The 13,726-nt window shown below is 34.7% G+C and overlaps 2 protein-coding genes across 2 annotated transcripts; both read right to left on the bottom strand.

The window, feature by feature from the left end:
* Positions 1–3,033: 3,033 nt before the first annotated feature.
* LOC139483471 (uncharacterized) lies at positions 3,034–3,645 on the bottom strand. The gene has a single exon (XM_071267493.1). The coding sequence runs from the start codon at positions 3,643–3,645 to the stop codon at positions 3,034–3,036; it is 612 nt and encodes a 203-aa protein (XP_071123594.1).
* Positions 3,646–3,791: 146 nt separating this feature from the next.
* Positions 3,792–5,606, bottom strand: LOC139483470 (uncharacterized). The gene is made up of 3 exons (XM_071267492.1): positions 5,366–5,606; positions 4,682–5,140; positions 3,792–4,108 (listed from the first exon to the last, which is right to left on the bottom strand). The coding sequence occupies exons 1-3, from the start codon at positions 5,604–5,606 to the stop codon at positions 3,792–3,794; spliced, it is 1,017 nt and encodes a 338-aa protein (XP_071123593.1).
* Positions 5,607–13,726: the final 8,120 nt, after the last annotated feature.

Here is a 13,726-nt window from a genome sequence, read left to right as displayed (position 1 = left end):
GTGTCCAGTTTGAATGTTGTGTCCAAACTAGCCCGAACAGTTTAGGGTTCGACCTCTGCGGTCGTATTAAGTTGCGCCCTAAGGAGCATCTGGTTATAAATGTTCTGTTACAAAACTTTGAATTTTTCAAAAAACTGAGGATTTTCTTATCCCAGGAATAGATTACCTTAGCCGTATTTGGCACAACTTTTTTTGGAATTTTGGGTCCTCAATGCTTCAACTTTGTACTTGTTTGGCCTTACAACTAGTTTGATCTGAGCGTCACTGATGAGTCTTATGTGGACAAAACGCGCGTCTGGTGTACTAAATTATAATCTTGTACCTTTGACAACTATTTGATTCTAAAGACTATCTACCAGATCATTGGCGTCGTATTTAATTTATCATAAGTATACTACTTTTCTTGCATACCAAAGTAGGTCACTATGATGAGTCTTTTATTACAAATTTCAGTTTGTGTTAAGTTACTATGATCTTAGACATTGTGACATTGACAATAATTTGAACGCATAATCTCAATTCAATATATGCAATTTGTTTGAAAAAAAAATCTATCAATATTATATTCTATTAAGGTATTCAACTTATAAAGGACGAATTTCAGTTTGTGTTAAGCAACTATTATCTAAGACATTGTGATATTGAGTAATTATGATTGCATTTTGATCAAGATTCTTTTCTACAGTTATAATGAAGTCATGTGGAAAAGTATCGTGAAATTATAAATTGCAAAGGCATAAGTTTTGGTCAACTATAACAACAAATCAAAGTGAGAGAAAATAGAATAACAAACAAATTGACAATTAACTATAAATTGTGAATATGTATGTTTACCAGCTCTCTTTAAAATGTCAAATGCTTATCATATGTGTTTGATAAATTAAGAGCATACATCTCAATTCAATCTATGCAAGTTGTTTGAAGAAATGTAAGATCTATCAATAATAAATTCTATGTAGGCATATAGCTTATTCCTGAAACATTAGATTAAAGGCAATGATAAATAAAACCGAAACAGTAGAAGTACGTACCTAAAAAGGACCTACAAAATAGCCAAAACCATCTAAGGCCAACTTTTTCTGACTGAGTTGAAATTGTAGTTTCTTCATAATTCTAAAATTTATCAAAAAATATTGAGAAAGGTTGTTATAAATCATGTCAGTACCGAAGTAATAACTATTGAGCTGATGATACCCTCGGGATCTGATAGTCCAGCTGAGGTATCCTTCCTGTGCTGTAAAAAATGAATACAGCATGTTACAAATTGTATGTGTCCGATTCGTATTTCTGTATATGTATTTACCTTCATTAGTCATGAAAGGTCAATAGTTAAGAAAAAAATCTCTTGATATTTTGTAGGCTTATCAGACTGGAATGTTCCATTGTATAAATGTCGACTACAGAAGAATTACCTCAAGGTTATCACTGATATACAACATGAGAGCATAGTAGATCATCTAATATCAAGAGAGGTAGTGTCGGTTGATGATGGGAAGAAGATAGAGTCTGGTAAAACCCCACAGGAAAAGAACAGGAATTTAATGGACATGATGTTGCGTAAAAATGAAATGAGTTTTAATGAATTTATCAAAGCCCTACGAAAAGACTCAGTTTATGCAGATCTAGCAGATCAAATAGAAAAGACTGACGTAACGAGCAGAGATATGGCAACCCTTCGTAAATGCTTGAAATAATATAAATGTAATATCTTTCAGAAAAAAACCAACTGTACAAGACAAGGTAAAGACAGCTTTGACAAACACCAGTAAACAATGAATATAAGAAGGTACTAGAACACACCCGTGATATCACGGGTCCGTGACTGAATTAAAGTATCTAACTATTTGTATGCCTTATTTTAGTATTAGTATTGTCATCTGATAAAGTCATGCCGATTATAAGATACACAGTTTTTCTCTGCTTTCAAGTCTTTCTGTTTGAACCCGTCGAACTGAAACAATAATATTAATTATTTGGAAAACAAAAGGTCCTGGAATGGAGTATTTTTTAATCAACAGCATTGTCCTATATAAGTTATAAATAAAGTTGAATTCTTTGCTTCGCTGTTTTACGTCATGCCCACTAACAAATTGAAAATTGTACCTATACGCCTTATTTTTAGTCCAGATTTTTAGTATTCGTATTGTTATCTTAGAAAGTCTTACTGATTAAAATACTACAATAGGTAACAATTTGACAATTTAGTAGTGTCAACCCTGTGGTTATGACCTGTGTATATAGCATATTAATCCTGAATACAACGTTTGGTGGTGCGCCTGTCAGATGCGGAACGTACAGATAAGGTACAATGTAATAAGTAACAGGTGAATATACTATTGGTATCGGTAGCGGACTCGACCCGGAACTTCTTAATTATTGTTAATATTAATTACGTGGAAAACAAAAGGGCCTGGAGTGGTGCAATTTTTAATCTACACCTTTGTACTATATTAGTTATATATAAAGTTGAATTCTGTGATTCGTCGTTTTTACGTGATGACGGCTGACAAATTGGACCTCGTAATTTTAGTATTATAGATAGTCAATCCAATGTTCAAAGATTTGGTCATTTAAACCATCAATGTGAATGAATCACAACATACTAGTGATAACAATCTTTTATATTATATTATGTATGTTAGTGTTTGTTTTTGTTTCAGTCCAGTGTTACTGTTGTTCTGTTGTTTTCCTCTTATACCTGATGTGTTTCCCTCAGTTCTAGTTTGTAACTCAGATTGATTTTCTCTAAATCAATGTATGACTTGTGGACAGCAGTATACTACTGTTGCCTTCATTTATATTAAATATATTTCAAATGTGAGACTAGTGTCATGCATGGCAAGGAAAAGGCTAACATTTGTACCAACTAAACATTTTCTTAGATATAGTAGTTAAACTCAATAATGAGTACTCAATACTGGTTCGTTACGTAGGTGTTGGTAATGTCTATTTACAATAAAAGATCAAAGATAAAAAAAAAAGAAAATACGGTGCTTGCTGTACAGTTGGTGCAGGATAAAAACATTCCACCATCTAGGTAACCAGTGTCTTGAAAGCTTCGATTTTGGGAGCTTTCACTTTCGATTCCGGTAATTTATTCCAGGCTATTACTGTTCTTGGAAAGAATGAGAATTTGTAGTATACATGTCTTGGGCTAAAGATGGTGTATGCCATTGTATTGTAGTGTCTTGATGTTCTATTTTGTGGAATGAGGTAAGTATCTGTTGGAATTGCTACTAGTCCATTTACAATTTTGTAAAATAGGCATAATCTGATGTTCACTCTTCGTTGGTAGAGAGGTATCCAGTTAAGCTTGCTTATCATGCTTGTTACACTCGATTCGTTACTGTAGTTGTTGAAAATATAGCGAGCTGCTCTTCTTTGTACCCGCTCTATTTTGTCAGTATTTTCTTGTGTATGGGGATCCCATATGGCTGCGCTATATTCCACTCTTGGTCGTAAGTGCGTTGACAGTATTGGTGTTAGTTTGTTGCGTAGCTTTTGTATGTTTCTGCTGAGCATCCCTTGTGCTTGGTTTGCACTGGCTACAATGTTGTTTATGTGAAGGTTCCAGCTAAGGTCATCTGTGATGGTAATTCCCAAGTAGTTCGTGTCTGTGACTGCTTCTAGTTGTTTCCCATGCATGCACTAGGGTTCTTTTATGTTTTTTTTTTAGATCTTGTTAGGTGCATCACGTTGCATTTGCTGACATTAAATTCCATTTTCCATTTCTGTTCCCATTTCGTCAGTGTAGTCAGATCTTTTTGAAGCATGGCTTGAACTTTGGTAGTTCAAATTGGCCGGTAGATGGTGCAATCATCAGCCAACAGACGAATTGTTGACTGTATATCATCAGTGGTGTCATTAATGAAAATAAGGAAAAGGACAGGTCCAAGTACACTGCTTTGGGGTACTCCAGATGTTACTCCCACTTTGTCTGAATACTTATTTTCAAGTACAACTGCCTGTGTTCTGTTGTCTAAAAATGCTGTGATCCATTTGTGATTTTTCCTTCTTATCCCGTAGTGTCTGAGCTTGTGTAGCAGGCGTGGGTGACTGACTTTATCAATGCCTTTACAAAGTCCAGGACTGTCATGTCTGTTTGTGTCTTTAAGTACATCGTACATGTTATATCAGACCTATGAGTTATGTCTCGTACGATCTCTTACTTCTAAAGCCGTGTTGGAATTCGGATAGTATTTTATTAGTTTTTAGATGTTTCATGACGTTTTTACCACGATGTGCTCCATAAGCTGGTAAAGGATACAGGTTAATGAGACAGGCCTGTAGTTTACCGGTTCATGGCGTGGCCGTTTCTTGTAGATTGGACAAACAAATGCGTGTTTTCCCTAGAAACATAGAAACATAGATTTATTGAACAAGAAAGTGACTGTTGCAGTTAATTTAGGACGGAGTTCTTTCAGTATTCTTGGGGTGAGATGGTCTGGCCCACTTGCTTTGTTAGGGTTTAGTTCTTTCAGTATTCTTGGGGTGAGATGGTCTGTCCCACTTGCTTTGTTAGGGTTGAGTTCTTTCAGTATTCTTGGGGTGAGTTGGTCTGGCCCACTTGTTTTGTTAGGGTTGAGTTCTTTCAGTATTCTTGGGGTGAGATGGTCTGGCCCACTTGCTTTGTTAGGGTTGAGTTCTTTCAGTATTCTTGGGGTGAGTTGGTCTGGCCCACTTGCTTTGTTAGGGTTGAGTTCTTTCAGTATTCTTGGGGTGAGATGGTCTGTCCCACTTGTTTTGTTAGGGTTGAGTTCTTTCAGTATTCTTGGGGTGAGATGGTCTGGCCCACTTGCTTTGTTAGGGTTGAGTTCTTTCAGTATACTTGGGGTGAGTTGGTCTGTCCCACTTGCTTTGTTAGGGTTGAGTTCTTTCAGTATTCTTGGGGTGAGATGGTCTGGCCCACTTGCTTTGTTAGGGTTCAGTTCTTTCAGTATACTTGGGGTGAGTTGGTCTGTCCCACTTGCTTTGTTAGGGTTGAGTTCTTTCAGTATTCTTGAGGTGAGATGGTCTGGCCCACTTGCTTTGTTAGGGTTGAGTTCTTTCAGTATACTTGGGGTGAGTTGGTCTGTCCCACTTGCTTTGTTAGGGTTGAGTTCTTTCAGTATTCTTGGGGTGAGATGGTCTGGCCCACTTGCTTTGTTAGGGTTGAGTTCTTTCAGTATTCTTGGGGTGAGATGGTCTGGCCCACTTGCGTTGTTAGGGTTGAGTTCTTTCAGTATTCTTGGGGTGAGATGGTCTGGCCCACTTGCTTTGTTAGGGTTGAGTTCTTTCAGTATTCTTGGGGTGAGATGGTCTGGCCCACTTGCGTTGTTAGGGTTGAGTTCTTTCAGTATTCTTGGGGTGAGATGGTCTGGCCCACTTGCGTTGTTAGGGTTGAGTTCTTTCAGTATTCTTGGGGTGAGTTGGTCTGTCCCACTTGCTTTGTTAGGGTTGAGTTCTTTCAGTATTCTTGGGGTGAGATGGTCTGGCCCACTTGCTTTGTTAGGGTTGAGTTCTTTCAGTATTCTTGGGGTGAGTTGGTCTGGCCCACTTGCTTTGTTAGGGTTGAGTTTTTTCAGCAGCTTTTCTACTCCATTTATTGTGATGTTGATGTCATTCATGGTGTTGAATTATTTATTTCCAATATTTGGCATTTCAGTTTTGTTGTCTTCAGTAAACACTGATTGGAACTGGTGGTTTAATGTGTTTGCTTTGTCAACTGTGTCATTTGATATTTCAATGGTGGGACTCCAGCTGTTTCTTTCCTCATGCATTTTAAAAAAGAAAAACATGTCTATGTATTTGTTTTATCACCCTTTTAACAATATATCACATTTTAAAACATAAATCCCCTTTATGAGTTCGTTCCTCTACAGATATGATAATGATGAAACAATAATGACATATTTTGTCGAAGAAAATAATTTTAATGGTATTTTAATAGAATCATTGGAAACGGGTAATAACCGCAGTTTAGTAAGGCCACATAGACCCGTTGATTATACAAAAACTCGTAAAATATACTTAGTTTATAATTTGTTATGCAAGTGGGAAATCACCTGCGTTCAGAAATCAATTACATTTAAGATAATATTTTTTTACAGAATTAATTTATTAATACCATTTAGATGTCAGGAAGAGACCAACCTGATAAACTACTAGATTGCATTTGTTTGCCAATTGGTGGTTATCATTATTTTCTTCCTGTAAAGTGCATACAAGTATCCATTTATATATTTTTTTCTCCATTTACAAATGTTGAAGTATTGTAAATTTAGACAATACAATTTACCATATAAACTTCTTTTCCAGCTTATATTGTACAACTTTTACTATTTTTCGTAAACAATTATATCCAAAACTGGAAAGTTTATATGCACTACTATTTTTTTTCAAAGCTCTAAACATAGGGTAGTGTGGCATATTTTCAACATTTATATACCCCAAACTTATATTATAATTATGTACTTCCTCTCCCTTCACATTTGGTCCCATTCAAAAATTAATTTGGCCGCTATCCATGTGTATTTATACTGGTCAAGATGTGTCTCTTTGATATGGAACACCGGGGAACCAGTAAGTAAACAACTCAAAATATCAATTGTATGTATATCCCAAGAAGGGCGTAGTTTGTGAAATAGCTGGAAATTTCATAATTATATACAAAATACTATATGTACTATTTTGATAAATTTTGAATAACTTACATAGTTGCAATTAGGTTATTACTAATTTCATGTCAGTCATAACTTTGTATGTTAATCTCTTAAAGGTGTTAAATCGTAACTAATTCAGAGATCGAATCTTGTCAGTAGGTGTTTCTGAATTTTTCGACTGTAGCTTGTTGTATATGGGGTTGATCAGACAGCTACTTTAATTGTACATTTGTAAATAATGTATTATGAAAAAGGACTTCAATGTTTTTTTTGTGTATTTTAAATTGTATTTTGCAAGAATTTTAACATGCCACTGAAAATATGGCTACATGTATTTTAGAACAACTACACAGCTTGGTGTGTTAGCTTTCTTTTATTCTAAGCGTGTGCATTCAACATCATATCATTGATATTACTTTCAAACTTTCTGTTCGTCTCCTGTGATACTTCATCCATTGTTGTTATGTGTGACGCCATAACGTAGAGTAATTTCGGACCGGAACAGCTTCTAAATTTATTTATATTGCTTTATATAGACCCTTAAAATACATATGAATAGAAATTTTGCGTCAATACACTTAAAAATAGAAACATAGCGTCAAACATAAAAATAGAAACAAGACATCAGATATATAAAATTTCCCTTGTAGCACGTGATTGTAATATCCAATGAAAACAGGAGAATGCTAAAGCATATGTAATATTTTCAAATATTTAAAAGCAAATGTTTTGTCTGTTCGAAGTCAGGCTACCTGCACCATGTGTTGTTTGGTGGTGTTTCACGCATTGCTATACAAGTGAACGTTCTTCTTGATAAGCCATTTTAACATTTGTATTCAATCGTCGCGCACTGATGAGTCTTTTGCTAAAATACAAATAATCCACAAAATTGGAGTTATATGAACTACAAATAAGCCACAAAACTTGAGCTACAAATAAGCTGCAAAATTAGAACTACAAATAAGCCACCAAATAAGAGCTTCAAATAAGTCCTCAAAGACCTTGTGAATAAATATTCTTTAGCAACTTCACCAATTATACATGATGGTCTTTCAGTATAGTTTTAGTGATTGACGTCGTTTATCACCCTAATTACGTGTTATAGTATCTTTGTAAATTACTATTACTGTTTAGTCCTTTTTTTGTAATACCCTTTTTTGCTCATTATTTTAACATCCCGCAATTGTGGTATTGTGCAATGGTCATTTTTGTACTCTTGTCTTTTAACTTTGCCTATTTGCTTTGGTTTAGTATGCCATTTTGTTTTCTTTGTTGAAATGTTTGTCTTTTTTTTATTGTAATAAAGATTATAACACAATGTTGACTGCTGTACCTCTTTTTGTTGACTTTTTATCTATCATGTCTGTTTGTTTTTTTCACACATTGTTGTCAATATATGTGACTGCCGTACAAGTGAGAGGTTAGGTTAGCTATTCAACCAGGTTTATTTCTTAATTTTCTACATAAGGAAATGCCTGAAACAAGTCAGGCATATGACATTTGTTTCCACTTTTTAAGTGTTTCCATTTGACAAGGGAATTTTTCGTTCTGAATTTTCCTATGAGTTTGGTACATTTTTTATAAACAAAGAATACAATGACGTTCACAATAATAAGCCTGAAATCTTTCATGAGATATGTTTATGTTGTACGTCTGTTTTATTTAGAGCAGTCGATTGTGTTAAATTTGTGACAGTTTTACAAAATTTAACCCCTTTTCCTTTCATCGCCTATATCAAAATGTTTATAAAAATAAGGAGATTGATACGATTGGATAGTTGTTTAAACTATCAACCAAAGTTAAAATAAAGTGGATGCAATTAATTATAGGCAACTGTACGGCCTTTAACAATGAGAAAACCTAAACCGTGTAGTCGTCCCCGACATGACAAATATGAAATAATGCAGTTGAGAAAACCAACGGCCTAAATTATATGTTGTGTCTTGTGTACTATTATGTGTCTGTTTGTCTATATATTTTTTAGCGATGGCGTTATCAGTTTATTTTCAATCTATGAGTTTGACTGTCCATCTGGTATCTTTCGCCCCTCTTTTATAAAAAAAAAACAATTTGCGAAAAACAAATATGACGACGACCACTGAATTACAGGCTCCTGACTTTGGTCAGGCACAAACAGAATGTGGCGGGGTTAAACATGTTTTTGAGTGCTCACTCCTCCCCTTACCTAGGACAGTGTTTTATCAGTTATTTTAGTTTCTTCCACATATTTTTTTACTCCATTATTAACTATTTCGATTATTTTATGTAAACGTGTTTATATATTCAGTAATAGTCAATAGTGATTAGATTTTTTGAGGCCCATAATGGGGGTGATTAAGTGACCACATCAACTGAAATGTGTTGCCAAGATAATCACAGAATCATTAATTATTTTTCTAAACAAGATAATTAAATAATCAAAAATCCATCCTAGATTATCAATTAATCAAATAGTCGTGAAATATTTGTTCTGGTAACCAAATAATCATTGTAAAAATAGCTAAGTAATCACATAATCATCCCCCATGAGAAGGATCTTTTGTCAGATATAATTTTGCAACAATAATATTAATCTAACTTCGTGCTTCAGAATTTTATCCTTGTACTCAATCACTCCAAACGTGTATATAAAGTCATTATATTTTGTCAACCTTTTTCAATTCTTATACACTTTGCCTTCCAATGGTTTGTATTAGCGCAACTGTTTTATTTTAAATACCTAGAAACTTTATAATTTACAAGTTTAATATGATACAGTTGTGTTATTTTGTTGTCGATGTTATTATTGTAGCACTATATGTTTTAAGTAGTGTCTAATACTTTTGTATATGTATAAAGGTAAAATCAAAACGAAATAATGTGCCACGAAATAAAAGAAGCATCGACACAGTGAGCCTGACAGTCCAACCATTCACAAAAACAGAAACTAGTTAAAAAATACAAAAGTCATATTCAAACTCATAAGTCAAAGACAAGCTGAAAATGCCATTGCAAAAATATATGCGACCAAAAGATAAACAACAGTTTACAAAATGCAACATAAAAACTAGACTGAGCAGCACAAAGCCTACCAAAAAAACCGGTAGCTGGAAGCTCTTTTTTGAACAATGAAAGTTTTATACTTTGGTTACCCCATGTTTATCAGTAGAAACATTCATTTAAAGATAAAGAAGACCTGATGAAAATAAAGGTTCCTTTGCGGTGACAAAATATCATTGTATATTTTTACAAGTCCTTAATCAAACAATCGTCCAAGGTAATGTTTTAAATCAACAGTCAGAGCATGAGCAAATGTACAAAATGCCTTCCAGAATATATCCACACGACTATCTATTAAAAAGCGGCGAAAGATACCAGAGGGACAGTCAAACTCATAAATCGAAAATAACCTGAAAACGTCATGGCTAAAAAATATAAAGACAAACATATTTGTCACACAAAACCCCGTTTCCGTTGCATTGGAGCCCACGTAGGGACCCCATCTTTACTAGAATTAGGACCTTTTCATTTCATTTTCGAACTCCCGCACCTTATTCCTTTGATTTTTTTTTATCACGAGAAAATCGGTGGCGACAGTGGAGGGCTGAGCTTGTAATATAATTAATATAATGTAATAAACCGGTTGTGTAACATAAAGATGTTATTATTTCATTTCATAGATATAGGAAGATGTGGTGTGAGTGCCAATGAGACCACTCTCCATCTAAAGAACAATTTAAAAAACGGTAAACCATTATAGGTCAATGTACGGCCTTCAACACGGAGCCTTGGCTCACACCGAACAACAAGCTATAAAGGGCTCCAAAATTACTAGTGTAAAACCATTCAAACGAGAAAACCAACGGTCTAATCTATATAAAAAAAAACGAGAAACGAGAAACACGTGTAAATTACATAAAAAAACGACAACTACTGTACAATAGATTCCTGACTTAGGACAGGTGCAAACATTTGCAGCGGGATTAAACGTGTTCATAAAAAAAAGGATGCATAAAAGAATTAAAAAAAAAAGTTTATTTCATAATGATTTTTTTACCTTGCCGACAGTGTATGTATTTGTCGTGCCCCCTTATCTGCGAAGTATAACTATAGTCGAACGTTTCTATTGATGGATTTATTCTGTATGTTGAAAGGTTGGTTCTGACACTCGACCACTGTCAGAGCAAACCCATGTGAATTATATTCTTGACTGCAGCAAGGATGCGTTATGCTGAAGAACTATTTTATATATGTGCGGAATAACGGAATTCGGATTATTAAGTCATTGTGAGGCATGAACTGATACTTCGATAAGATAGGGGTACGAAATCTTTGGTTGTTTTTGTAATTTGGCAAATTTGATTATTTGTGGATTGTTTTAAAGGGATAATTCGCGAGTTTTTACTTATAACCTAATTATGTTCATAATACCATACAAACATATTCACCAAGTTCTATTTTGATATGTAAAGTAATAAAGAAGAAAATCGGGAATTATTAGTTTAATTTCTTCAAACTTCCTGACTTATGTGACGTAGTTTAAGTCTTGTTGCATGTCGGGAGTGAAATTAATCGCATTAAAGTCTTGTTCGTTAACCATCTAATAACGCTATTTAAAGCACATCGACGACTTTTGGTGAAGCTATTAACCAACGAAAAGTGAGTGATAGCCATGCAACTTTTAAAATTAGATTGTAGGCTTTATGTGTGGATTTTTTTATACGAATTTTAGTAATTAAAATAAATAATACAATAGAACATTTTTATGATTTTTTTCTACAAAAACTTTAAACAAACATATGAAACTGACATGATCGATAGTGTATTAAAAGCACGCCTAACGCTGATAATTTTAAAGTAAAAGATTTATAGGAACCGAGTTGTATGACCAAAAAAAAGGACCTTAATAAATAGCTGAATCCACCTGAGTTCAATTTTGTCTGAGGGAGTTGAAACTTAGCTTCTCCATAATTTTTACAATTTATAAATTGACAATTTAGGAAAGGTTTGATTTAATCATGTCGGTACATAAGTACTAGCTATCAAGCTGATGATACCCTTGGTGACAGATAGTCTACCAGTTTTATAAACTTCATGTGTCCGACCCATTTTTCCGAATTTACCTTCAACTGGAACCCCAAAGGCCGAATATTTGAATATTTAAGCCAAAGACTTGAGAGCTGTTTGACGAAATAGGACCTAGATAAATAGCAAATAAAAAACCTACTTTCGACTTCACCTGAAGTAGCTTCTTTATGATTTAAAAATCTTCAAGCGGACAATTTTAGAAAGCTTTGTTCTGAATCATGTCAGTAACGAATAACTGACAAATGGGCTGATTAAAACACTCAAGGACAGCGGTAACTACCTATTGCTGCAAAAAATATAACAACACTTAATAAAATGTATGTGTCCGAAGCGTTGTTCTAAATTAACCGTCATCAGGAACGCTCGAGGATAAATTTGAAAGCGTATGAATTATAAGATTCGAAAAGAAGTATTCTTCCAAAGATGCAAACATTTTATTTGGAAGTTTTCTGTACCTATATCCCATGTATGTTATAATGATTTTGACCCGTCTGTCCGTCTGTCAGTCCATCATTCCGTCAGTCGGTTTGTCCTTCAGTCTTGTTCTTGTCATCGCAACTCCTCTGAAACCACACAACATAATTCATGAAACTTTATAGATGATAAGGACATACTATGTAGATGTGCATCGACAGAAAATTACGATTAATTTTTTTATACGACTGCAAAAAAATGTTTGCATTCGTATAATGCTATCATGTCGTCGGCTGCGTCGTCCGAAGACACATTTGGTTTCCGGACAATCACTTGAGTTTTAGTATATGGATCTGTATGATATATTACCAGAAGGTTCAAAACCACAAAAGAAAGGTTGGGTTCGATTTTGGGGATATTTGCCCGAACAGTTTAGGAATTAGGGGCACACAAATGGACCAAAACAAGTAGTTTCTAGACAATAACTTGTGTGTGAGTGTATGGATCTCTCTGACATTGTAAAAGATCCTATATCACAAAGGGAAGGCTGGGATAGAGTTTGGGGGTAATCGTCCAAACCGTTTATGAATAAGGGGCAACAAAGGTGCCAAATCAAGCATGTTTCTAGTTTTTAGACGATAGCGTGTGTTAAAGTGAATGGATCTTTCTAATATTGTACTACAGATTTCATACCATAAAAGGAAGCTGTGATTGAGTTAAGGGATAATTACCCCAGGGGGGGATTCAAAGTTTTTTTTGGGGGGTTCCATTTTTTTGCGGGGTTTATATTTGCACAATAGCACAATATTGTGCAGTAGCAAGAACTCTTCAATTGTACAGTATTGCGCAATAGCACAGTGTTGCACAATAGCACAGTATTGGGCAATAGCAATAGTATTGCGCAATAGCACAGTTTCGAGCAACAGCACAGTAATGCACAGTAGCACATTATTGCATATAAATAACACAATATTGCGCAATAGCAAGAAATCGTCAATTGAAAAAAAATACAAATTTTTAACTAATTTCAATGGGATTGACGTACAGTCTTTAATGTTTTGGTCTTCTAATCTTGTATTACTATTTTGAACATTAGACCCCATTTTTTTTACATTGAGGTCAAAAGGGTCCAAAATTAAACTTTCAAAAACTGAATTATTGCGGCTGTATGATATGCTGAATCTTATAGTGCATTTACCTTTTAGCTCACCTGGCCCAAAGGGTCAAGTGAGCTTTTCTCATCACTTGGCGTCCGTCGTCCAGCGTCCGTCGTCCGGAAGCTTTTACCAAAATGACCAGTTGACCCCTTACAGAGTTATTGCCCTTTATAGTCAATTTTTAACAATTTTTGTTTAATTTTTGTGATCTTTTATAAAAATCTTCTCCTCTGAAACTGCTAAGACAAATTTATCCAAACTTTTCCACAATCATCATTAGGTATCTTGTTTAAAAAATGTGTCCAATGACCCCGCCTGCGAACCAAGATGGCTGACCTGGCTAAAAATAATACAAAGGGTAAAATGTAGATTTTGGCTTATATCTCTGCAAACAAGCATTTAGAGCAAATCTGACAGGGAACATTGTTTATCAAGTAAAGATCTATC

The sequence above is a fragment of the Mytilus edulis genome, chromosome 7, assembly GCF_963676685.1.
Source record: "Mytilus edulis chromosome 7, xbMytEdul2.2, whole genome shotgun sequence".
Taxonomy (NCBI): Eukaryota; Metazoa; Mollusca; class Bivalvia; order Mytilida; family Mytilidae; genus Mytilus; species Mytilus edulis.
The sequence above is the reverse complement of the archived record's forward strand: the minus strand, read 5'-3'. Positions and strand labels throughout refer to the sequence as shown.